The 27,435-nt window shown below is 39.5% G+C and overlaps 1 protein-coding gene across 1 annotated transcript in view; it reads right to left on the bottom strand.

The window, feature by feature from the left end:
• The window catches only part of PMFBP1 (polyamine modulated factor 1 binding protein 1), a 45,306-nt gene extending 19,487 nt beyond the window's left edge, over positions 1-25,819 (bottom strand). Inside the window, exons 1-8 of the mRNA XM_081032888.1 lie at positions 25,754-25,819; positions 20,737-20,892; positions 12,557-12,805; positions 10,456-10,677; positions 4,738-4,908; positions 3,608-3,718; positions 914-1,040; positions 661-818 (exon numbers count right to left, since the gene is read on the bottom strand). Of these exons, the coding sequence (XP_080889014.1) occupies positions 661-818; positions 914-1,040; positions 3,608-3,718; positions 4,738-4,908; positions 10,456-10,677; positions 12,557-12,805; positions 20,737-20,892; positions 25,754-25,804 (1,245 nt within the window). The 5' untranslated portion in view covers positions 25,805-25,819. The remainder of the gene's footprint in view (positions 1-660; positions 819-913; positions 1,041-3,607; positions 3,719-4,737; positions 4,909-10,455; positions 10,678-12,556; positions 12,806-20,736; positions 20,893-25,753) is intronic.
• Positions 25,820-27,435: the final 1,616 nt, after the last annotated feature.

Here is a 27,435-nt window from a genome sequence, read left to right as displayed (position 1 = left end):
CACCTCTGGACCTTGAAATAGGAGGTGTGAATGACCAGTCATTTGGATTACTCCTACTAGCTCTGATAAAAGGAAGAGTTGGATAGTATTGACGACAAAAGCTTGCATTGGTTTCACAACCTTTCTGTCCTTGGTTTCATTCCCAGACTTTTCCAGGATCTTGGTTGATGTTGGCAACTATAGATCTTCGAGGCCATAGCTCCATTAATAGTTCCCAAATACCTGATTTGCATATTCTAAGATATTCGTAATTTTTAAAATTGAAATTTGCTTCATAGTCTTAATAAGGCAACACATTATTTCATAGCACTTCTTTTCACTATCAAGCATGAACAAAAGCAAGGGAACAATGCAGGAGTGTCCCAAACTCTCTACCTTGCAAGGCTGTGGAAGAACCTTTTTCTTATAGACTCAATATCTCTTATCAAGTTCCCTGGATAACGCTATTGTATTGTATTCATTTATTTATTAATTAGGAGAAACACCAAAGATGTGCTCAGAATCATCTCTGGGCCTGAGGAGCCCACAGGTCCATCTCACAGGTGTTGATGCTCCCCGTGCAATCACAGTGGGTGCAGAACTGCCGGACCCGCCCCACCTGCCCAAGGCCTGGCCTCACAGCCCTGTTGGTGGTTCCACTCAGAGAGCTACTCGTCTTACCGTGTCCTTCTTCAAACCGAGCTTCTGGGTCTCAGTGAACTGCACCTGCAGCTCCTGCAGCCGCCTCTGCAGGATGACGACCTCCTTATCCTTCCTGTCCACGTGGGCAGAGGTCTCCTCCCGCAGCCCGTGCAGGTCCAGCTCCAGCTTCATCATGTCTACCGTGGGATGAGACAGAGCGCTTCTTGCTCAGACATGGGTTCTGGCTTCCTCTGGCTCCCCTGCCACAGCCCACCAGCCCCGCCCCCTTTACCCTTCATGATGTTTTTCTTTTGTTCCGACACGGCTTCCAGCTCCATGCGCAAGTCCTTCACGAGGTTCTGGTACTCCTCCACGTGCAGGCACTGGCTGTCTTTCTGCTCCTGCAAGTGCTTCAATATCTGGGCGGATGGAAGAAGGTCAGGGCAGGATGAGGACATGGGGGAAGAATGCTTTCTAAAATGCTGAAGATCCACAACAGGCAAATAAATCCGTAGGGTAGAAAGTAGGGTAGTGGGTGCCAGGGGTTGGGCGAGGGAGGATGGGGAGTGACTGCTCATGGGCATGTGTTTCTTTTTGGAGTGATGAACATGTTCTGGAATTAGTGGTGATGTTGCCTAACTCTGTGAATATCCTAACAGCCACTGAGTGTACACTTTAAACGATGAATTTTATGGTCTGTCAATTACACCTCAATTTTAAAAACAGGAAGAGAGAAGTAAAAAGAAAAAAAAGGATGTGGCAGACTTCTCACACTCACATGGAATGTACACAAAAGAAGCCATTTCTTCCTTCCTGTAACAATCAATGTTATTGATAGAGCACCTACTATGTACCAGGCACTGTTCTGGGTGCTGCAAACAACACAGACGCAAAGCCTTGCCCCCATGGACCTGACCTTCTGGTGGGGTGAGACAGACAAAGAGCATAATAAGTAATGACCTACAGAAAATGTTCAAAGTTGATAAAAGCTATGGAAGAAACAAACAGAACAGCAAAAGTGGAACGGAGATGATGGGGTAGGGTGGGGATGTGGGGTTGCAATGTTAAATAGGATGGATTTGGTTGGCCTCACTGAGAAGGTGGCTTCTGTACAGGGATTTGATGGAGGTGAGATATCTGAGGGAAGAGTTTTGCAGACAAAGGGACTAGCCAGTGACAAGGCTTCAGGGAGGAAACATGCAGGAAGCCATGTCATTACAGTGGAGTGAGTGATGGGGAGAGTAGGAGGAGATGAGGTGAGAAGTAGGGGTCAGTCACATCATGTGGGTTTTGTATTTCCTCAGCAGGAACTTTGGCTTCTACTCTGAAGAAGAGGGGAATGGGCTGTAACCAAGAGAAGACAGGAACATGTACATGAAGAAGCTGAGAAGGAGCAATGAATTGTCTGGGCATCAAGGAAGGCTGGGAGGAGATAGTTATGTGATTTCAGAGTTGACAGTGAAGCAGGGCTGCAGCAGGAAGACAGGAGACAGCTGGAGCAATACGGGGTAGCCATCATATGACCCGGGTATAGGCAGCGCAAGAACTCGAAGGCCCAGGCTATGCCTGGCCAGCAGAGCAGGAGAGGACCTCCAGCATTAACTGTGATGTGAGTGGTTCCATTCCTAACAGAATAGCCAGGTATTCAACGTGAAGACTTTGAATAGGATACAGAAAGTGGCGGGGCAGATAGAGTCTGTTTCTTGGGAAAGCATCATTTTAAAAAATGAAGAGTTAAAGAGGAATTAGTATTTAGTGAATGTAGAGTATCAGTTCTGCAAGATGAGAAAGTTCTAGAGATCTGTTGCACAGCACTGTAGAGATACTTAACACTACTGAACTGTATGTTTTAAAAAAGTGGTTATGATGGTAAATTTAATGTCATGTTTTCACCACTACAAAAAAAAAAAGAAAGTATAAGGGAGAAATAAAGACATTTTTCAAACAAAAATAAACCAGGAGTGTTATGAGATCTTGCTGTAGGTCAGGATGTAAATAACATGGATCTGACCTTTAAAATACATATTGACAAATATTATAATAACTATGCATAGTGCCAGGTGGGTACTAGACTTATGGGGGGGGTGGGGGACCTCTTCATAAATTATATAAATGTCTAACCACTATGCTGTACACCTGAAACTAATATAAAATAATAATAAATGTCAAGTATAATTGAAAAATTTAAAAATAATAAAAAAATAAAGTAAATATTGACAGATGTCCAAGGAGGAACTCCAAAGTTCAATATAGATGCCTCATTCATTCATTCAAGCTTTCTGGGATCAGATAGTCCTGGAAAGAGAAGAGTTTCCACTCTCTCGCTAGGGGACCCTTTGGAGAGCTCCTATGTGTTGTCTATTCTCTCTGCCACCGCTCTTTGCCCCTATTTCAGCATCTGCAGGTGGCCCTCACCAGCCCACAGCCTGGCCTCATGGGGCTAGCTTTGACTTGTACGTCAAGTTCAGGCACGACTTGCCTAGGAGGGGACATAACCTAGTTTTTACTGTTGGTTGGTCAAATCTTGCTATTTATGTACATGATTTAAATGTTCATTCATTATTATAATCAACTTTTAAGATGGCTTTGAATTTTGAAAACATCAAGTTTTCAAAAAATGGGAGTGAATTTGAATTAACAATCTTCCCTTAGTTTGCTACTTTTCAACTCTAACCAGAAACTGAAAGACTGGAATGGTCCTTCTGAATCTGGTAAGCCTATAGCAGTCTTGTTTAGGTATACTGTTCGAAGTGCATTAAGAGGAAGGTGCAATTCCTAAATTCAATTCCAGAATTCTAATCTAATGCTGCCAGACACACTTGGGGCTTGGCATATATTACATACAATACAGTATCCTTGTGGCAGGGCCAACAAGAGCCACACAAATTTAATATAAAATATAAAATTTAAAAATAAGCAGGAAAACCCAGAAGCAAACCCAAATTGGCCTGACTCATTAGGCGCAAATAAGCAAAAGTTCTCCTACCTTTTTGATGTCTTCACAATCTTCTGAGGAGCTAGGAGGATGTCGGTGGGTGGCCGTATAAGAAGCAAAGTCTGCCTGCAATTTTATCAAAGCCGTTTCACGCTCCAAAACCTGCAAACAGGCATAGGTCAGTTATGCTGCATGATCAATATAATGTGTTTATTACTGAGTGCTATTTTAGCAGGGTATTCCTTTTATCAGCCTAAGATTGTGGTAGCATTGTATAATTCATCATGCACTTCCTGTGGGGTTGGTATGGGAAAGGAATTACGTACTCAATCTTACATTAAAGTTCACTAAGGCATAGACAATGATTTGTCTTAAGTCTGTCAGTGGCCACATTTTGGACTCCCTCCTGATCCTCTGTGTGGTCCAGTTGATTAGGCAGAAGGCTCTTTAGAGGCTGTGATGGAAGGAGGCAACTAATCTATCAGAAGATGGGGTTCAAAGTTCAAGAACTAAAGAAGAAAGTTTTTTTTATGGGATGGGTGAATGTGTACGTACTTTTTTTTAAATTAAAAAATAACATGAAATTTTTGTTCTTGCTTGTTGAGAATAATTCAAAAAATTCAAACCTAACCATCAAAACTAAGAAGTGAAAACTTCCTCTCCACTTAGTCTCCCCTCTCTCACATAGTCTCCCCTCTCTCACTCCCAATAAGTGGGAGGTGACACTACAGGCAATTTCCAGGATATACTTCTATTTCATGATTGAAGATGCTAAAAAACAAAGGTGGAATTAAACTATACATAAGATTCTGCAACTTATTCTCATCAATACATCACAAGCATACTTTTGGGAAGCCATTACAGATCTGCTTAATCCATTTTCTTGGCTGCATATTATTCCATAATATGGCTATCTCTAATGATTTCTCAATCACTTTAACCACTCCCCTACTGATGGGCACTTACGTCGTTGTGTGAAAGATTTTAAGCCTCTTTACAATCTTGAACTCAGTGTGGGTTGAGGGGATGTATACCATGGAGAATACGAACAAAAGGCAAGAACAAGTATATCTAAGCTATTTGAGGAGTCTTGGTGAAAGAGATTACTTTAGGTGACCCTTTTTTCCCTACTGGCGTTATTTTGGGTGTCTCAGAAAAATGTTCTAGAAGAAGGCACTTACCAAAGCGTTACTGCAGGCTAGCTTATTTCGAAGTTCCTGGATTAGATCGTCCTGGTCAGAGACCTTTTGCCAGACTTCAGACAATCGTTTCAGGGTTTCCTGATGCTCTTGAATCATGCAGGAAGAAGTGTATATACGCACCTTTGAATGATCACCCTTGTTCTCAGGTTCCTGGGATATTTGAAAATAATGGGTGGTTTTGTTCGTAATTTTTGAGTTAACTTCAGAATGTTATGAGCATGAAAAATATCTAGATCTATATTCTACAAATTTATGTTCATATATGTGAACCATAACTTTCTTAACAAAAACAAAATTAACAAGTGTATACACATGGTACAAAGTTCAAACAGTTCATGAGAGAATACCCTGAAAAGTCAATCTTCCTCCCACGTGGCCTCTGTGACTCAGGGACCCTCTTCCATCACAGTCTTCATTACCAGTGTTTTGGGTAATCTTTCCAGAAATATTTTATGCATTTATGTGTATGTATATAACCCACTAATTTTTTCCCTACACAAATGAAAGTCTTGTACACACTATTCTAACCATTGTGTTTTCCCTTGACAATTTAGTTAGGATATTTTCCATATTGTTACTTGTAGATCTGTCTTACTAAAAATTAATTGCACAGTAATTGCACAGTAATACACATATATACTATCTTTCTAAAACACTGTAACATTACAGGCAAGTCTAAATTTCTCATTGCCCATCACCTCTAAAACCATACTCACTGCATTCTCCAGAGATGACAATTTGTGCATAGCCTTGTAGAACTTTATCTATACATTTACATATATATAAGTGAAACCATAGACTGCAGATATTATATTGTCTTGTTAAAACATGAAAATATATTTTTTCATTTTACACTTTACAAGATCTCTTAGAATTTATTCATGTTAGTACATATGCTTCTATCTTGTTCTTTTAAATTGCTTTTAAGTGTGTTTATACAGTCTCCAACTGATGGGATATTACGTCGCTTCCAAGTTTTTTTCCCCTAACACAAAGGTAAAAATGAATATTTTTGCACATAAATATTTGAGTATCTTTTCTGTTATATGTGTAGATTAAATTCATAGCACTTCTAGGAACTATTTAAAACTTTGATAGATATTACATAATTGTCTTTCAAAGAAATTGTACCACTTGACACTCAGCATGAGTATGCCTGTTTTCCTAGAACAATTTTTAAAATGTCTTTTCCTAGATCATCTGAAATCATACACAAATGTTACTACCTGCTCGTTGTTTTGCACTAATAATGAGGTAAACTGATGCAGATTAAAAAAAAAAAAAGAGCAAAGAGTTCTAGTTTTGATGGTAGGTCCTTTCTCTATTAATCTTATTTTCCTAACTGGGCTTTTTCAGGCAAAGTGAGGTATAGTTCATGTTCACTGAGCATGAAAGCTGCCCATGAGCAAGCTGAAGGAGGGTTAGTCAGAAGTCTAAAATTGACCATAAATAATGTTCTTATAAATACTTTAGTGCATAAATGGGCAAAGGAATGGAAAACAATAGGAAAGTTAAGAAACAGGAAGAAAATATCTACAGGTTTCAATATTTTCTTAATGCTATAGAATGACAAATAGAAATTAAAGTGACAGAAGTAAAATTTCCTAAATTGTGGAAAAATGTAGATCTTCTAAGGGTCAGTTAAGTGTTGAGAGGTTTAATTAAACATAAATTAAAAATCTCTGAGCCTAAGGGCCTCCAGAGTTCAAAGATAAAACAGGTAACTTATAAAAAACGAGAAACAGATTGAGAGCTAACAATTCCTGTTTAACACTGCATGGCATAAGACAATGCAGTAGTATTTTCAAAGATTTAAAGGAAGGTGCTTTTGAAAGTTTGTATATTGAGCCAAAGTAGCATTCAAGAATGGTAGCAAAAGAAATCTTGTTCAGACATGGAAATATTGAGTAATTTTACCACCCACAGTTGTTTGTGGAAGGATTAACAGGGAATTATTACAGCAAAAGGAACAGTACAAAAACACAGAAGAGGTGGAGTATACAGCTGAGTAATGAGTAAAAGTTTATTGTATTTGTAATCTTAAAGAAATAAACATTTTATATGTTATATAACAGTTCCAGAGATTAAAAAAAACAAACAAACAGTTTTCCAACTCATTTATATTAGGGAAGCATAATCCAGATTCCACTACGAGATGACAGTACAAAAATTCAATCCATCAAACTAATCTTATTTCTGAAAATAGATGCAAAAAAAGTTTTTTAAAACAAATTTAGTATAGCAGTTCATTATAACATAATGATATATTATATTATTATTAAAATAATAATATATCATGATCCAGTAGGGTTTATTTCAGGAACATAAGAATTGTTCTATAAATAAAAACCTACTAGTTTAATCCTCTTCATTAAAGGAAAAAAATCTATGATTACTTAGATAGATGGTACCAAAATCTTCTGATTAAATTCAACATTCATTCCTGATAAAAATTCTTGTTATAGGTAGTCACACCTTCAGCTTGAACAAAATATTAACAAGCAGCCAAGAACAGATATTGTATTTAATAGTGAAATACTAGATACATTTCATTTAAAGTAAGGAGCAGGCAAGAATGTTATAATTCTACCCTGTTCTGGAGGTCCTGGTCAGTGTGATAAAATGGAAAATAAGTTGCACAAATGTTGAAAAGGAAGGCAATTTAGAAAAATCCATGACAGTCAACTGAAAAAATCGGGTAAAAGAGCTCAATAAAGGTGGCAGGATAGAAGTTTTCCTCTACATCAGGAATAATTAATAAAATTAAGTGAGGACCTTATTTGTAAAACCAATAAAACTTTAATGTATCTAGAAATAAACTTAGGAAGAAATATTTGAGACATATAAAGTGTAAAATGTTCCTGAAGGACACACAAAAAAAATGTATAAAAGAAGAAGCACGTCATGTTCCATAGGGTATGCTAATTTCCCCAAAATTAATATGTAATTTGAATGTAAGTCAACATAAATCTAAATTTCACCAAGAAAAGACATACAAAAATGGCCAAGAAATATTTGAGGGTAAAGAACAATGAAGGAGAACCTGCCCTGAAAGAAGCTATCAAAACATGCTATCTGTTTACATCACTAAATAACTTTGACCCTGGTGCAGGAACTGGCACCAGGGTCAAAAAATAATAGTGTTCAGAAAAAGTCATAGGTACAGAAGAGTCAGTATATTTACTGTGTCAACACTTCAAATCAGTAAGAAAAGGGCGGGATGTTCAGTAAGCAGAGTTGGGACAACTGAAGATCCATTTTGATAAATATAAAGTATAGTCTTATCTCATTATGCTTGCATGAAATATAAATAGGTCAATAAATAAAATTTCCAGATGGATTAAAGATAAAACATAAAAAAACAAAATTAGAAAAGTGCTAAAACAAAACACAAACTTTTGTAATCTTGGGGGTAGAGAAGACCTTCCTAAAATAAGGCATAAAACCTAGAATTTATAAAGAAGGATTGAAAGATTCAACTCCACAAAAATTAAAGATGTCTGTATGGTGAAAAATACCATTAATAAAATAAAAAACTGCAAACTGGGGGAAAATATACCATATGCAATGAAACATTATTACTTGTAATATATTAAGACATTCCTATCAATCAATACAAAAGAGACTAACAACCTAATAAAAATAGGTTAAGGATTTAAACCAGACATCCACATAATATACTTACGAATAGTGCTCAATACTTTATTAGTGGGGTGGATGCTGTGATGTGCTTCCCAAGCCCCCTTCAGCAATAAAGGAGTTACTCCTCCAGCTCCTGGAGTGCTGCCCTAAGACAGCCCCTCAGGTGTCAGCCCTTCTTGGGGATTGTCTGGGCAGAAGAAAACTTTTGCTTAAGATCATGACTCTCCCTAGGGATAACTCACATCCATAGCTGATCAACAAGGACGTATAAAGGCCAGCTCCCTTCTTCCCAGTTTAGGACCACTGTGAAGGTCCATCCGGCCCCAGAGCTTCCCATGGAGTTGGCTGAGGTCTTTGTTGGGACTGCATCACAGCTCAACTTTTCCCTCTGAGCAACCCAGCTTCCAGTTGCTTCCTTTCACAGGTGTTAGTACCAAGAGCTCTCTTTAAAAATGTCCTACATGCTAATCTGTTTCAAAGTCTCTTTTCTGGAGAAGCCAATCCACAACTATTAAAATTAAACGAAATAAAAATTGTAATGAGAAAACCTGTTGTGTTTTCATCCATCAGTTTAGTACACCTTAAAAAGACTGAAAATTATATATAGAGTGTGGGGAGATAAACTTGCTTGGTTATTATAGATAAAAATGTAAACTGATAGAACCTTTTTGGTACGAAATTTACAAATATCTTTGAACATTAAAAATAAGCATATCCTTTGGTCTAGGAGTCCCACATCAGGAAATTACCCCATAAAAACGAGAATGTTCCTTATAGCTTGTTTGTAACAAACAGGTCAGGAGATGACATAGTCATACTATAGAATACAAGGTAGTAAATAAAAGAAATTAGGATACATTTAAAAAGCAAGTTGTAAAATCACATTTATAAAATGACCTATTTATGTAAAAAGAAAATCCTGACTAGGTATATCTGTAACTGTACAGTAAAAGGCTAGAGAAGATTCCTAACACATTACCGTGTTTCCCTGAAAATAAGACCTAGCTGGACAATCAGCTCTAATGCGTCTTTTGGAGCAAAAATTAATATAAGACCCAGTGTGGGGACAGAGTCCGAGAGAGCAGTTTCCAGGCTCTCGGCCTCACGTGGAATGGTGCTGGCTCAGGTAGTAGATGGTCAGCAGCTGTGACTAGTTGGCCATCAGCAGTTACCAGTTAGCCAATTAGCCACTGATGTAACTTCTACAGCTACGCTAGGGGATTGGTTGGTGGAGAAGCAGCCGGCAGATTACAGCTAGCAAGTGGGTTGGTTGGCAGAGAAGTAGATGGCCAACTGTGGATTGTGTGGCTCCTGCTTCCTGTGTCTCTAACCCAGCCACCAGCGAGAATATAGTGGTATGAGTCCCCTATCTATGGCTTCGTGGGTGTTCCTTTTTGGCCTCACCATATCCTGTGTTCTTATGCGGGGAGCCGGACTAGAGATCCTGCATGACACCCAGTATTATATTATATTATACTATATATTATTTATATTATATTATATTATATTATATTATATTATATTATATTATATTATATTATATTATATTATATTATATTATATTATATTATAATTATATTATGACCTGGTCTTATATTATAGTAAAATAAGACCGGGTCTTATATTAATTTTTGCTCCAAAAGATGCATTAGAGCTGATGGTCCGGCTAGGTCTTATTTTTGGGGAAACACGGTAGTTAAGTGATTGCCTAGGGTAGAGTGGAGTGGAGGAGGCTGAAGATGGACTTTCACATTTAATCTCCATACTTTTGTCTAGAGAGCCTAAATTGTATTACTTGTGTAATTTTTTTTGGGGGGGGTTTACTGGTTTTCATTTTTTTATTATGCTTCATAATTTACATATACATTTACATATGCATTACATATGTTTTCTTTTTTTAATTTATTGGGGTGACAATTGTTAGTGAAATTACATAGATTTCAGGTGTACAAAATTCAAGGGAAGCAATGACATCTGGTTGAAAGTCTGGATTTCCAGTGGAGGAGGCTGGGACTGTTATAGCTCCTGGGTGGAGTGCTCTAGATTAAGTCTTACCTGACCGATGATGCCACTGAGCTCCCCTTCCAACATCTTCACTTGGCACTCCAGTAACTCAATGTTGCTCAGGGACGTCTGGTATTTATCCCTGTAGAGGTTTAAGCTCCTTTCTAGGGAGGCGATCTTGTCCCCGGCCAAGGCGAGTTGCTCCTGTGCCAAATGCAGCTTCTCTCCTGTGTTCCCATTATGATTTCCAATTTCCTCCTCATAGAGAATCACCTGTTGGTATAGGAATGAAATCACATTGAACCCGCAGAGACCTCTAATGAGGAAAGGATATGGCTGTAAGTCCCCATGCACAGAAGTCTCTTATCTTAACTCATCCCAAGGAACACATCCCAAGATACAAAGAACAGGCCCAGCACAGATCTAAAAGCTACAATATATAATATCAGAACGTTAATGATTAGAAATAAAAAGAGACTGGCCTATTTAGATAGTAAGCTTCTTAAAGGCAGGGACCATATCTATGTCCCATTCTGCCTGGCATGTATAATAGTAAGAAATCAATAAAGACTTGTTGGATGATTAATAGGAATAAATTTGTATAGCTTCATTTTTGAAAAGGTTTGAAATGCCAGTATTCTTTCTTTCCTAGGGAGCCTCTAGAGGTCTAATTCAGAAAATGTAGAGCATCTGGTGCACCCAGGGCCATGTCAGCAAAGTTCCCTAGGGAGAGTGGAGGAACATGATCCGAAGTTTCTCTGGGACTTGCACGATCTTTATTTAGATTCTTTTTCTTTCTAATCAATTAATTAGCCCACCGCCTGACATATTTATTGAATGCTCATGAGCAATGTCTTGGGTGCAGAGGTGCTATATACCTATAAGACATCGGATCCTCACTCAGAGTTTACAAACTCGTACAATTTGGCAGAAAAACGATGTAAAAGGAGCAAACAACTGTACATTGTGCAGCATGCTGGATTGTACAGCTTGAATTACATGTATTGAAGGAGTAAGAGCTGGAGGGTTACCCAGGAAGGCGTAATTTTGGTTTACATAGATCAGCGCAGAATTTGGAAAGGACATGTTCTATTGGTCTAAGCTCATTACACTTGTCTGCCTCTCGAAATTCTTCTTAGGAAAGGATCATCTAGTTTGGGGTGTTTATTAGGTAAGGAGAAGAGGAAAGGACTATTTTATATTCAAATTTTTATAACAGAAGTTGTGAGTGGCCTGCTCATATCCCCTCAGCACTCACCATTCCTTTCTCTATTCCTTTCCCATCCAATGTTTTTAGCCATAATATTCCATTATTATGGAATATTATGCCATAATAATTATGCCATAATAATTAGCCATAATATTCCCCTTTAAAAAATTCTATTTTCTTTAAGGCCCCGGATGGAGCCCCTGGAGTTAGTCCTTGAGCAACAGCAACACCCAAGACAGTCCTTGGAATTTTATCTTTAAAGGCAAAGCAAGCAATGCCAGGGGAGGCTGCCTGCCCCATCACTTACCGCTGCTAGTACTACCACTGCTCGAATGGTTTCGCTTCTGTAGCTTTAGTCTTTGGAACTTACTTGGGATTCCACAAGGATGCTGCTCTCTGGTTTAAAAAATACTACCCTGGGTCATGAATAGAAATGAATGTCCACAATATACTTAAGCTAAGTCTGAGTGATCTAAAATTCCAGTCTGAAAAAATAACTCATCTGGTGTTCTCAATGATTGATTCAGACTGAATTTATATATTATCAAAACCTGGTTTTTCTGAAAATGATTCATTTAATGGACCTTATGCCTTTTGTATAACCCTCAGAGACCTAGAGTCTTTTGCATTTAAATTGCAACGGTAATAGAATGGAAATGATGGACTTTCACGCACATAATACACACACAAATGCGCACACACACAAATGCATACACACACACACACATAAATGCTGCAGCCCTCACCCAATTATGCCATTCTGTTTTGTTCCCTCTGCTCAGCTTCAAAAAATCAAGACTGAAAGAGGGAAAGTTGATAAAACCTGCTCAAAATGTTGCGAAGCTCTCCTCTATGAGTCCATGTTTGTTTTCTAGTAGGCTTGGCCTGATTTCTGCAGGTACACGGGCATATGGGACCTTTCCACAGTAATTCTATCTATACCTCATCTTCTTTCAGTTTGCAGTGATGGTGAAGAAGAACCAGGTCGGAAGTCTGCTTCTCTAGGACGGATTGATACTGCAGGAGGGAACAGTAAGAAGTCTGCAACTCCTCTGTGCGGAACTCTAGTTCTTGCTGAAGGGCCAGCAATTTTTTCTTGAGTTGTTGGAGTTGTCTCAGATGACACTGTTTGCTGGGCTCCAACTCCATCTGTAATTCCTCGAATGCTAACGCTTGTTTCTTATTCTGCAACTGAGATCAAATATACAGAAAAGACTTCAGATTGTCACTAAGAATGCATTCATTCTTTGATTTTTTTTCATTTGTTCAATCGTTCACATCCATCTATCCATCTTTTTATCTTTTCATCTACAGAGCACTTATTAAACATTTCACTCTATTCACAATGAAACATCACTTCGTATTTCTACTCTATAAAAATTTAAAAGAAGAAAAACAACATAGTCCTTTCCTACTATTTAGATCTACCATTCCTCTTATTTAGGTCAGAAGCAAAAACATACACATAAAGGACCTAGAGAGTAGTATAAAGACACATGCAATAATAGGCTTATGTTTTGTCTTCACATATAAAGATAACACAATTGATCTGGAAGGTAATGGATTTCTGGTCATGGTTCTTGGACTAAACCCAATTATTAAAAATGCCCATATGAAATGGTAAACTCTTGGGTAGGCTCTTGGGGAAACAGCTTTCTGAAATGGTGGGAAATGGTAGGCAGAGAGATTGTTCAGGCATATCTGGGCACTGACTGTCTCCTGCTCCTCAAGGAAGATGTAACTTTGCAGATGCTGAGTGTGTGTGTGTGTGTGTGTGTGTGTGTGTGTGTGTGTGTGAGAGAGAGAGAGAGAGAGAGAGACAGAGAGACAGAGAGAATATCTCTCCCTGTCAATCCACAATACATCTGAAATGCTGCTGTAGCCATCGTACATATACATTCATTGAATAAACATATGTTGAGTATCTACTTTGTATCACGTATTCTGCTTGAAGGACACACCCCTGAGTTGTTAATCAAGTACAGTCTCAACTCTTTGCACTGATGTGTCTACATTTTCTCACCCAACATCCCTGATGACACGTGAAAGAGAGGTGGATGAAGAGGGGGGTCTGTGGGTATCCCTTACCTCCTGTCTCTGTTTATTATGCTCCTATTCATTCTTTAAAATCCTGTTCAAATCCTGCTCTCCTTCCCACTTTCCCTGCAAAGATGTCTTTGCAGCAATACCATGGACTTTACTGGTATGCCAGTACTACGGCGTTTCATATTCTGCCTTACATTGTACTGCTGTCTATGCGTCTTATTTTGGAAGTAGATTATAAACCCCTGGAGAGCAGGGGCCATGTCTGCTCCTATGGGGCCTAGATTAGAGAATCATTCACGGCTAGGTATTGAAAGAGAGAAGGAAATGAAATAGAGAATAAGCAATGTCATTGGTTCCCAAGAATTTGAGCCTGTGGCCTTGGCCTCATTTAACAGAGTGCTTTCAGACTTAAAAAAAATAAGCTTTTTTTCCCACAGTTTATTGAGGTATACTTTAGATATCATAAAATTAACCACTGTAAGTGTACAATTTGATAGAGCTTTGTGATGGTGATCACCACCCAGTTTTAGAACATTTCCATCACCTCAAAAAATCCCCTCACGCCCATTTGTCACTTCTGTTCTCACCCCAGCTCCAGGCAACCACTAATCTGCTTTCTGCCTCTATGGATTTGCCCTTTCCAGACATTTCATAGAAATGAAATTGTACAAAATGTCATCGTTTGTGTCTGGCTTCTTTCACTTAGCATAATGTTTTTGAGGTTCATCCAGGCTCTAGGAAGAATCAGTATTCTGCTCTTTTTTATTGCTGAATAGCATGAATATACCATCTTTTGTTCATCTGCTCACCAGGTCATCTGTTGATGAATATTTGGATTGCTTAAAGATGCCATGAATATTAACATAGTAGCTGTTGTGTAGATACGATCTTTTCATTTAATTTGCTTAGCACATGTTATGGTACACCTACTACGTGTTGAGCACTGTACTAGCTAGGTAATGGGGATACACAAGTTGATAAAACTGAATCTCTGCATCCATGAAGTTTGCATCTAATGGGGGGTGGGGTTGAAAGGGGGTGGCAAATTAAACAAGTAAATTATATAGTGTGTTAAAAGTGCTATGGAGGAGAGTAAAGAGGGGGAGGGAGATGAGAATGCCAGGATGGAAGCAGCTGCAATTTTGAATTAAGTGTTTTCATGGAGGACCACATTGAGAAGGTGACGTTTGAGCCAGGACTTCAAAGAAGTAGGGAAGGAGCCTGGTGGGAATCTACAGTAGGAGCACTCCAGGGAGAGATGACAGTAAGTGCTAAGGCCTGGAGGAGGGAGGATCCCAGTGGTGTTTGAGGAGCCACTTTGTTTTGGCCGGAGCAGAGATAGAGTAAGGGGGAGAGTGGTGCCAGATGAGGTGAGAAAGGAGAGGGGGTGAGGTCCTTTAGGGTCATATATGACATTTTAAAGACTTTAACTTCTCCTTTCAGGGAGATGAAAGACCATTGGAGGGTACAGAGCAGAGGCGTGGTACGACCTGTTTTAGATGTTATAAAGGACATGCTGGCCGTTTTATTGAATATCAGCTATAGGGAGGCAGAAGCAGGGAGACCAGTGAAGAGGCTATTGCAAGAATGCAGGAGGAAAAGGATGGTGGCATGGACCAACGTGGTAGCAGCAGAAAGTGGGAGAAGTGGTTTGATTCTAGATATATTTTGAAAGTGGAGCCCACAGGATTTGCTGCTGTGTTAGATGTGGGATGGTGGGAGATGATGGTCATCCAAGGCAGGACGACTCAAAGGTTTTGGTCGGAGTAACTGGAAAGATGGAATTTTAATGAGATTAATTAAGAGCTGGGACCCAAAAGAGAGAAAAATCTAAAGTCCAGCTCAGAACCAGAAAGTCAACAGCTGACTGTGTCAGTTCAATCTGATTTACTCTTTCTGGCTCTCCAGGAAGTTTATTTCACCCTTAATGCCTCAGAATAGAGAAGACAGACAAACTGGTCACCAAGCAAAAGAAATCATAGGCAGACAAGCTGAACTCTTGGCCTAAATACCCAGTGTATGTGGCTGGGGGAAAGTTGATGAGATTTCTTTCCTGAGCCAAACAAAGCTGACTTTTGTATTTACTTTGTATAGCTGTAATTTCCAGCATTTATGTTAAATGTTTTTAGTTAAGTGCTTTCATTCTATTCAAGATAAGAATGTTGTTGTTCTCACACCTTGTCTGTGAATGAGGCTCAGAAAGAAGGAACTTGGGAGTAGTGTGTTTATGTATGTGTGTGTGTGTGTGTGTGTGTGTGTACGTTTCTAGGAGCAGTTCGCAAGAGCTCAAGTTCTCTGTCTATACAGGTAAGCTGGGGTTGGGGAGCTACTTGGAAAAAGACATGGTCACGAATAAGTACTTAACGTGGATAAAACTGAAGCAAAGGAGTTAACATTCTGGGGCAGGTTTGTCAGAAGGGCTTATTTTAGTGAAGCAAGTACCCAATAAAATCCTTATCAAAATTTGCCAAAATCCTGTTTCTCTTGGCTTTGTTGAAGATAACTCTAAGATCTCTAAGTAGTAGGACACTAGATTTCTAGTCCTTGTAGCGCTTGTGTGTAACTGTTGATTTGGACCTGCCTCTCCATTGCTGCATATGGATGACCAGTTGAAAACTAACCACGGTCTCCTTTTGCATGTTCTTTCTTTGCTTCCTTTTATTCCCATGTCCCCATTTTTCTTCATTACCCCCCAAAAACGAGAGAGGTGCTCTTCTTTTAAAAGAAGTCAAACTCTTTCTTCAGAGATTCCCCTTCTAGTGGGTGGTTCATCATCTGTGCTTAGGTATGTTCATAATTGTTCTGTGGCTTTAAAATCTCTTGTGGGTAAAGAATGTCTTTTCCTGTGTGTATAAAGCTTAGCAGCCTGGCAGTGAGACTGGGTGAACTGTGAATAATTTCTCTTCCCCAGAGGTCATGTTGAGTCTTCTGGGTTTAATTATGGTTTGAGGTAACATGATGGACCAACCAGATGATGAGAGTTCACCCAAATCTTCCAGTACAGGGCAGACATAGCACCTGTCCTAACTTATCTGGTTATAAAGATCCAAAAATTGCTCATGTATGCAGAGACACTAGAGTTTCCTTGGATGAGAATTTGCACACTATAGATACGTATGGATTTAGAGGAATCAAATTTCAAATACTTGGAGAAACGCCTAGACTTATTTGAGACCTATTAAATTTCGACTTATTTATCCTCAAGTATTCAAAAGATTATTTTTCTTAATTCTAAATGAATAGAAAATCACATGCTATTGATTAAGCCTGCATTTCACTTATATGTGCCAAAGAGCAGTATCATAAATGCATTAATGCTTTTCCTATTGCTTCTTTGTCTTCTTTTTAAAGTTTTCTTTCTACTGAAGAAATAGATATTTTATTAGATTCTTTTCTGACCTTTAGATTAGAATCTGGAGAGAATGAGCAAGTTGGAAATGATTTTATGGAAGTAACATTAGTTCTTAGAATGATTATCTAGAGTTGGACATGATTCTGGAGGCCATCTGGTCCACCAGGTTTCTCAGATTTTTATCCAGGCTTCTACTGTCTTAAAATGTGGAAAGCACCGGTCACCTGTAGGAATCTTTTTCAATATTTAGTCAACCTTTTAGCCCTACTTATGGTCAAAGAGATTACAGCTATTGCTCCCTCCGTGCCTATGTGGCCACTTGATCGCAGAAGGAAATTAATTGGCCTGGCATAATTTGCCTTTTGAAAAGTCCCGTTGGTTTCCACCCAATACTTTGTGCTTTTCAAGTTGATGCTAATTGATTGATGTTAAGTTCTATATTTTCCCTGATATTGAAGTTAAGCTGACAGGTCTATAATTACCAGGATTGTCCTTTTTCCCTTTTTAAAAAGATGAGCACTTCATTTACCCTTTTTCCGTCTACAGGGACTTTCTTTATCCTCTTGAGTTCTCAAAAATAATCACTAGCAGCTATGTAATAACACCTGCCAATTCTTTAAGTACTCTTCCAAGTATGTCATCAGGCCCTGCTGATTTGCCTAAAGCTGGCTTTTCAAAATACTTTTTAACCCTTTTTATTCCTCATTCTAGTTTGCACTGACTCTCTTCTGTCTCAGGTAGGCATTGCTCAGATAACCAGATCCCTGCTGATTTTTTTCTTCATTTAAGAACTGAAAGTCTCATCTTTTTCCAGTCATTGTCATGAACTTCTTTCCCTTTCTTTTTTGAGGTGCTGAGACATTTTCTTTGTAACTCTGGCTTGGCCTTAGACCACTAGATAGGTTTATCTGTTACATTTTATATCTTCTACACATTGCATTTCTTGTCCTTCCTTGAATGAAAAACTCTGTGTTTAAGTGACCTGCATTTCTTTTGGATGCATCTTTGTGGTTTAGACCTTCTCATCATTGATCTCTGCTTATCAGAGACTCACTTTTTTAAAAAATGAACTATTTTGAAATAATTTTAGATTTCCAGAAAATTGCAAAAGTAGTACAGGCAGTTCTCCTAATGTTAACATTTTACATAACCGTAGTACATTTGTCCATACTAAGAAATTAACATTGGTAGGTGACTATTACCTAAACTAATACTTTATTTGGATTTTATCAGATTTTGACTCTTTTTTTTTGTTTTTGTTTTTGTTCCAGGATCTAATTCCAGATCCCTCATTGCAGTTAGTAGACTCAATTATTTTCATTCCCAATGATTCAAAGTGATCTCTGTGCTGTAATTTCTATCAAGAATCTATTAATCTTTACCTATTCAACTAATTACTTTTATCTGCAGAAATCAAATCTCTTGCAGAGTTTTATGCTAAAAATAATGTCCTCCATTATTGTCAAGCACTTCAAAGAAAAGTTTGACAATCTGAGTCCTACTGAATGTTAGGGTATTCTCCGCATGCCAACACCAGGGCCAAAGAAGCCTGGGAAATTGCTAAAAAAGACCCTTGCTTTTTTGGTTTGATCATGATGATGTCGCTGTTTTCCTTTTCTCCTATTACTTCAAGGCACTCTTTTGATTCCTGGGCTGGGAGGGGACCAGAATGAAGCAACCAAGTGCAAATTCAAGGAGGCTCTCAGTCTCAGAATTGAGCAAGTGCAAGGTTGGAATCTGAAGAGTGAGTGCCCCTTAAATTTTGTACCCTGGGCATCTCACTTGCTTTTCCCTAGTCCCAGCTCTGGTCCTGGATTTTGGAGCGAAATGTATTCTTGATTTACAAGATCATGTCATTTTCTTTCCTCATCACCCATTCCTTGCCTGCCACTCCGTTCATTACACGTAACATCTGATGTAATTTTAATGGTATCGCATAACTGTGGTCCTATATTATGACATCCTGCTTATTTCCCCAGCTCCCTGTAGGCTAACAGTCAACATTTCAGAAAGTCTTGGATTCCTCCTTTGTTCCCCGATTATATTTCCTTATGGAAGGCAGATCTTGCAGGGATTTTCTGAGTGGATGAGAATAAGTCTACATCTAATTGTGTATTTGTATGCGTAGTCTGCAATTTAAATTCCGTACTAAGTGCTAGGAGAAAAAAAGAGCCTGTTCTAAAGCTTGTTTCAAGCTGTTAGACCTTCTTCTGGGCAATTAGTATAATAAAATGTGACTTAATACCTTTCTCCTGCCAAGTTGCCGGGTACCTATATAAGCCATATGGCTTTTCCTGACCAGGGGAATAAATAAACTTGTGACAGCATGGTGAAAATATTCTAAAATGTTAATATTTAGAAAGAAGTAAATTATGATAATATTCTTCCTGGGATCCATTTAGGAAAACCAGTGGATTTTTCTATATTTGTGACTTCCTGGGGAAAGGACAGCAACGCTCTAGTGAGATAAGGGAGAATGGCTTTATTGGTAGCGTTTTTAGGGTATTGCAGAGGAATGATTTTTGGTTTCTGTAGGGATGTGGTAGATCCTGGGAGATCACTAACAGACACAATCAAGAGAGACCAGACCCTTGACCACAAAATTGGAAAAGGGTGGTTGCTTACACAGCAGCTAAGAGGCTAATTTGGGGGCCCAGTAACAGGTCTGTGCAACCAGGACCTGCTTTATGGTTGCCAAGCACTCAAATCCCTAGTTAGGAAAGGAAGCCCGCACAGAAAGGAATTCTTGGAAACACAAAGGTCTTAGAGAGCTATGGGAAAATCTCTTCCAGCTGGCCCCCCAGCTTGTGTGGAGAAATTTAGAGACTGGTGCAAGGACCTGAGCGCTGGAGTTTCCAAAGAGAGAAAATCTCAGGCTGAAATGAAGTTGCCTCAGCTGATGAACTGCTTAGGCTACAGATACATATTACTTCAAAGTCACAATTTCAAGATAATCATGCCAGGACAAGTGTTACTGAGTGTCTTTCTTGGCTTGGGCACCGCTGGAAGCATGCCCTGTGACAAGGAACTGAGTGTCAAACAGTAGTAGCTTATGTGGGAGGCGATCTTAGGAAACTCAGGCAGGCGAGTGGGGAAATAAGACAAGCAAGGGCAGGAGGCTGCGAGAGGCTGTTATCAAGCCAGTTACCACTGCGGGTATCTGGTGCTGGGTCCCACGGAGGAACTCCGGGACAGAGCAAAGAAGATGCTTGGAGCTAGCTCTGACGGAGGGGCAGAGAGATGGGTTATTTAATCCACCATCTCCCCATCAGTCATTGGGTGAGCACTGCTTCTCGGGGCATTAACTCTTCCACACTTCAGCTCGTCCTGTGATTGGGTTCCTGCATCCAGAAGAAAAGCCATTGCCAGAGAACTGCAGGGGTGGCAATAAAGGTCCCCTGCTGTGCTGATGAGCAGTGATACCTCCTAGCAGGTGGGATACGTGCTATTTTGGGTTGACTTAGAAGTTTGTCTAAGATCCATCAGAAGGTGCTACTCCCTCATATAACTACAATCTCAGAGGTAGATGGCCTTGGAGACAGATTGAAAAATCCTGGGGGCAGGATGGCGTGTGTGTGTGTGTGTGTGTCTGTGTGTGTATGATGGGGGGGATGTGTTTCATTCTTTCTCACTGCTTGCTGAAAAAATGCTCTTGTGGAAGAACTTTCTATGACTGTTCCTGCCCGGGGAAGCAGAGGTGGATGGCAGTTGCTGAAACCCTTACGTGGCTGCTATTCATCATTGCCTCCTCCACAGAGAGCTGACTCTCCTGCAAGGTCTTTCCCTGTCTCTTGCAGACATCATGTAGATTCTTGATGTCAATTTGCAGGCTCAGGAGCTTGCTGTTCAGGCTGCTCACTTCTCTGTCTCTTTCTCCCACCTAGGAAGTCAGAAAAATAAAAGCATCGATTATACACCGTCAAGAAAATGCTTGCTTTCGTTCACTTAACTGGCTGACAGAGACTTTCAATTTGCTGGAAATTTGTCCATCACCCCTTAGCTGGTATTACTCATCCCATATAACATTTACACAGTCTCCATTTGCGAGGTGTCTGAGTGCTCCACATTATTCAGACAATTACTGATTTAATTAATCTTCACCCACTGCTGTGGGTGCCTCACAGACACTTCCCCTGTTTTTCAAGAGGAAGTCAATGCCTAGAATAATTCCAGGCACCTAGTGGACTATCTATAAATATTAATGGCTCTGCCACTGATGAAATGAATATATTGAGATGTCAAATGAACTTATCAACACTACAGTGAATCGGTGATGGAGTTGATGTGGATTCTGAAGTCTCTTAACTTTCTCTTCTACCCACTAAACCAAAAGGTCTCCCTCACCTGTAAACTTAGTTATTTTTCTTTGGACACGGACACCAACGGGAATAAAAGTAAAATCCCTGGGCTATTATACAAGATCCCTGCCTTTGATTACAAGTGAAAAAGATGAGTCAATTACTGTTAGGTCAGAGTGGAAATTCGTGCTCGAGATCAAAATAGAGTGTGGGGCATAGCAACTTGGGTGGGGTTGGGGGTGTGGAGCTGTGGTAAGAGGGTAGGTGCTCCATGATACTAGGGTGCCACCTTCCACTCCTAATGTTGTGGGTGGCAACAGTGTGAAAAGAAATTAGGAAGCAGGCCTCTGTAACCCTGTCTAGTGCTTTAGTCCTATCACTGTGCAGGCTTTCCATAACACTTAGGAAGCACTACCACCTGCAAGTTTTAGCTGTAGGAACTGATGCTGGTGCTTTTACGGTAGTTGCCTGTCTTAATGTTAGATTACCCAGAGCAGGCTCTTAGGCGAGGATTCATGGCATCTATTAAAGAAGCACTCCCAAGAGAAATCAGCAGGGAAGTGGGGGAAGTAGGACAGGGAAGGAGAAGAAACCAAGCAAGGGCAGGATTTCAGACAGAGTCCTTGGGGCTGTAGCTTTAGCCTGACCCCACAGGGAACTCTGGAGTGTAAGTTACACCTCAGAGTCTGTCCTGCTTAGAAGCATTGAAAGCTGGGCTGCCACACTGAGCATCAGTCAGTCCATGGCTAAGGGCAGCCTCCTGGGATGTAAGCTCCCAAGGATTTCCAGCTCTCTGCTCTTAGAAGCAAAGTGACTCCAATAGCCCAATGGCAATTCTTCTAAGAGAGTGGCAGGCGCAAAGGCACACAGAAGCCACGAGTACGGCGAAATGGAAAGTGATCCAAGCACCAAGGTCCCCTAGCTGGTTAGCAGCAGAATGAGGAGAGTTCTGCTTTCCTGACCCAGTGTCCTGTCACTATATCCCAATGACTGCTCTGGCTTCTTAAACATGTGAGCGACAAAGCACACATTCCTAGGGGAGCTGGATATAGACATTGTAAATCAAGCCTTACTGGACAGGTCATTTTAAGAGATCTCTGCACAAGACCGAGGGAGGAAGAGAATAACCATGAGAATCAGACACTGCAATGTCATAGTATTTGGAATTCAGAAGGTTTCCCAGAAGTGCAGTTGCTGTCTCAGCTGATTTATTTCTTCATTTCCATTTAGTACCTGGATTTTTTTTTAATTTTTTTTTTTTACCACTTTACAGTTTAATTAGGTTAACGGCATGGCTCTGTCATTAAAAGGATTTCATTATCTCAAAATTCTCTCTCTTCCTCTCTTTCTCCTATCCCTTGTTCCTCACTTTCAGAAAAATAACAAACTGCCCCAAGCATGTAATTACCAGTAAGACAATTACCAGGGACTCTCTGAAGAGAACATGTGTAGAGTGGCTAAAAAAAGTGGTGTACACTGTTTCCTAATTAGAAAACAAAGTCCTTGACCCAACAAGAAACAACAGTTTGATTCCAGTGCTTTAAATGCCTTTACTCATGGCCGTCACACTGGGAATAGGTTATGGAAGCTCCCTGGGCAGTGAGACCCTAGGGGTCCCCTCCCCTCTTGCCACAGGACTTTCTTTGACATCTATGAGCAGATTAGGTGACAATACAATGCCTACTCAATGGAAATGCCAAATGCCCTACACTCTTGCCTTGACGTGAATATATGCATCTTAAGGTGAGGACCTTGTCACCAGATTGTTCCACGAGGAGCCTGGCACAAAGTACCAATGCTATACAACTTGAGCCTTTCCCAGTTAAATGATAAATTTCCTCTCTTTCAAGACAATGAAAAAATCCCCTCTCCTCACCAGTTTTGGATGTCCCCTGAGCCAAAGGCCTGCAAGCCCAATTCTGTTGCACCACTGGGACTTCAGGATTAGATCTTTAATGTAGGTGATCTCATCTAATTTGGATATTAGCATTGACTCAGAGTCTCTGAGGCAATTTCTTCGTTCATAAAATAAGAGTTTTGGAATAAATAATCTTTCTTTGAGGAGTCCCTAAACCAGCTGAATAACAAATGTGTTCTGCTGGATGTCAAATGAAATTTGCTTTTGAAATAAAAATCTAACCATTCATTCCTAAGGCCAAATCATACATGGGTTTTTATTCATGAGAACGGGAGTGGAAATGCTGGGAGAGCAATAAAATGATTTCCTTGAATCACATATTATTTTTTACTGCAGGAAGTTGTAAGAAGAGGCTGTGTTCACCTCAGAACTCCAGAAAGGCAAGTGTTTCTGAGGTTCCAGTAAACCTAATTTCTTGCTAATATCTTGTACAGAGGTCACAGTACACTATTTCCAATCCTATCTACTTTATGAAGGCTATGTTCCAGGCAGATGCCTTTTGAGTATCAGTATATAGTAGGCATTGATTTAATCTGACATTTCATCCATCAAAGCTCTATAACCAGTATTAGGGCATGAGATGAACTGAGAGTCATCATGCTGACCCTCAGGCACCATCTGATCCTGTCCTAGACCTGAAGTCATTAACGATGGCTGAAATCACAAGCCTTCGATGCTAGGTGAGTTTTCACTTACATAAACCACGCTCTTAGATACCCCGGTTTGCTTATAATGAGGTTGGAACTTGTTCATTCTGCTTGCAGGCATGTGACATCAGCAGCAGCCACTAACCACAGGCAAAAGGGTGAGTGCTGATACTGCAGTTGCTACCATACTCATGCTGGTTATTGGAAAATAGGTTATTTACTGAAGCAAATTTTCTGTATTGATTAAATGGATCTTTTTTCAAAGAGCATGCCTTCTCGAACACATATTTCACAGGATCGGAAGAAACTGTGCTCTAGTCTTCAAATTATTGACTGTAGTCTCATGCTCTCTTGGGGGGATGCTGATGATAAACTGAAGCCTGTAACTGAGTAGCATTCTCTGATCCCAAGAGCATTACAAAGGTTCAAGATGGGAGCATTCCCTGGCATTTGGCATTTGAACAAGAAAGCTTAGGTGGCAGTTTCCAGAGTAATTTTGAGGTCAACCAACAACATCATAAAAGTCATCACCTTTGGGAAATTATCTTCTTTGTCTGAGGATAAGGACAAATCTTCAACAAACTATGAAAAGCCACTTTAACCACTGCTACCATTCAACACACGAGAAGTTTATAGTGAGAATCATGTTTTAAAAAGCATGCAATCTTAAAAGTTAACATTGCTTCAGGATTTTTTACATTTCATTTGTGTAATAATAGACTTTATAGTTATCTGCAGTAATTTCTAAATTGCTATTGTTATTGATATTGCTAAATTGATTCCTGAGTTTACTTTTCCATCTACAGGAACATTGCAGTTTTTGATTGATTACTTATGATGGGAATTAATGGGCACTTATATAAGGTTTTGCTTACGAGCCAAAATTTTGGGGTCAGCTATGTTTATATAGTGAAGATTGAGTATATTTTATTGTGTTCTAAATTCTTTTAAGAATTGGCACACTGTATAAAGTATATGGTTTAGGATACACAAGGCATATAGCAGAGGTCAGTCACCTATGGGATACGGGCCAATTTTTATTGACACTTGGACAGTGGCTACACACTTTTCTCCAATATGTCCTTGGAGAAATTATTTTACTAGAATGTAAGCTCCACAAGAACAAGGATCTTTGTCTATTTTGTTCACTGCTTTATCCCCAGCGCCTACAACAATGTATGACACACTGAAGGTGCTCTCACAATATCAGTTGAATGAAGAAATGTCATTCTAGAAAATCCATGCTAGATCCTTGTTCCCTACAGAACTTGCAATAAATCCTGCATAGTTTCTTCCAGTAATGTAGCAGGAAAGGAACTAAAACACCCCTATAGAAGCTGTTCACCTCTCGGTAGAAGGTCTGTTAAAAAGCATATGTCATGTGCACAACCCTACACTAACCAAAACATCTCTCTTACACCCTTTCTGGAACAAGTCAGGGAATACATTAACAGAGTTTGACCAAATTATTAGACTAATTAGAACATTCCACTTCCATATTATTCCAGGTAAAGAGAGAATGTTGGCAACAATAGTTAATATTTATTAAGTATCCCAAGCACCAGTGTTTTACATGTAGTATTGTACTTAATCCTCACAGCCAGTCCTTGAAATGCATGGTCATTATTCATATTTTCTAGGTAAGGCAAAGGAAGCTCAGAGAGAGTATGTGACATACCTAATATCATACTGCTATTAGATATAGATTCAGACCCACTGAGCTCAAGTCTAGGCTCTTAAATGTTATGCCCTGCTTCCCACCTGTGTCTGTGGCATTTTGGGATGCTTAATGATAGAATTTTGAATCATGAAACTTGAAAAGAAGCCCCTTGTAACAAAGGTTCAACTCCATGTACGTAGAGGAGTTAGGGGCCTTACCTCATCTTTCATTTCCTTGGCACCTCTCAATTCTCCTTTAAGCTTTAGCATTTTCTGAACTTTGTTATAAACCTGGAAAAGTATAAAAATTTAAGATGGAAAAAGTGTAAATGAGTCCAGTCCTTTAAAGATTTTGCCATCTGGAGGTGTGTTCTCAGCAGGGAGTTCAGAAAAAATAATCCTGAACTGTTAACTATACCTACCTACTGGCCTACCCATCTGTTTGTGTTTTCAAAAAGTATGTTGAAACCTTCACCAGGACGGCAACCATGGTTTTACATCTTTTCCAAAAAAGCACTGCTAAATAGTTTTTGAATTCATCCTTCTTAGAAAGCAAAAGGTCTGAAACGATCTTACTTTCTAGATTTCTAAGTATCCTATGGTTCCAGTATAGTTAACATTATGTACTAATTATAAACCAGATGGGATGGGTACAACCCAACTTCATTCTCACGATTACCCTGGGAGGTAGACACTATTACTATGTTCATTTTATAGAGGAGGAAACTGAAGCCCAGAGAAGCTAAGTAATTTACCTAAGGTCACACAGGCTCCCTTACTGTTCCTCAAGGGTCTTCCACTAATTTATAACTATTATGTCAAAATATCTGACAATGTGATTTTTTTCAAGCATCAAGTTACCATAATGTTGGTGCTTGTAAAGTTAGGTAACATATAAAGTACTGAGAAGTATCTAGACAAAAAGCCTCAAAGAAAGCCAAATATTTTTGCACATGTATGTGTGTAAGTATAGGATGATGCATTTGAAGTCATAATGCAGTGATCTTAATAAAATAATCTAATTCATGATGTTTTTACCTCTAAGACTAGAAGAAATTTCCACCAGACACTTACCTGCAGAATAGTTCCAAGAATGAGAAGCTATCAAAATACTCATTCTTTGTAATGAACCACATCCCCTACCCTTAATATAAGCCAAGAGGAAGAAAGAATGCTGGTGAGACATGGAATTTGGAATGTTTTATGGGGTTGGATTCTAATATGCAGCATTGTCTATCCTCTTAAGTCTTTATGCACAGAGATGCATCATGGGAATAGTGATGCAGCTCAGGCTTACCCAGCAGGGAGAGGCTAAGTGATGCTGCAGTAACAAATAGGCCCCAAATCTCAGTGGCTTAAAACCTTAAAGGTTTATTTTTCACTCATGCTACATGTCCTTTAGGCATCAGCTTGGGGTTCTGCTCTCCATCATCCCCACATTTATCATCTAGTATGTTGCCTGTTGTGATGGCAGCAGAAAGGGGTCTTGGTGAATCATATACAGTTTCTTAAAGTGGAAGGGACACACTTTACTTCTACTCACATTTCATTGGCCAAAACAAGTCACATGGCCATGCCTAACCTCTTCCTTTATTTTCCAAAGGAAATATTGGTGAACATCACAAATGACTTCCACATTAGATGTCTTAGCTGGTCGGGCTGCTTATAACAAAGTATCACAGATGGGGTAGCTTATAAACAACAAAAATTTCTTTCTCATAGTTCTGGAGGCTCAGAAGTCCAAGATCAAGTCCCTGCGGATTAGGTGTCTGGGGAAGACCCACTTCTGAGAAGGCCGTTTTTTATTTTGCCCTAATTTCACATGGTGTAATGGGCAAGAGAGCTCTGTGAGGTCTCTTTTAGGAGGGTACTAATCTCATTCATGAGGGATCCACCCTCAT

The sequence above is a fragment of the Rhinolophus hipposideros genome (genome assembly GCF_964194185.1).
Source record: "Rhinolophus hipposideros genome assembly, chromosome: 21".
In the NCBI taxonomy this organism is placed as follows: Eukaryota; Metazoa; Chordata; class Mammalia; order Chiroptera; family Rhinolophidae; genus Rhinolophus; species Rhinolophus hipposideros.
This window is presented reverse-complemented; position numbering and strand designations above follow the sequence as displayed.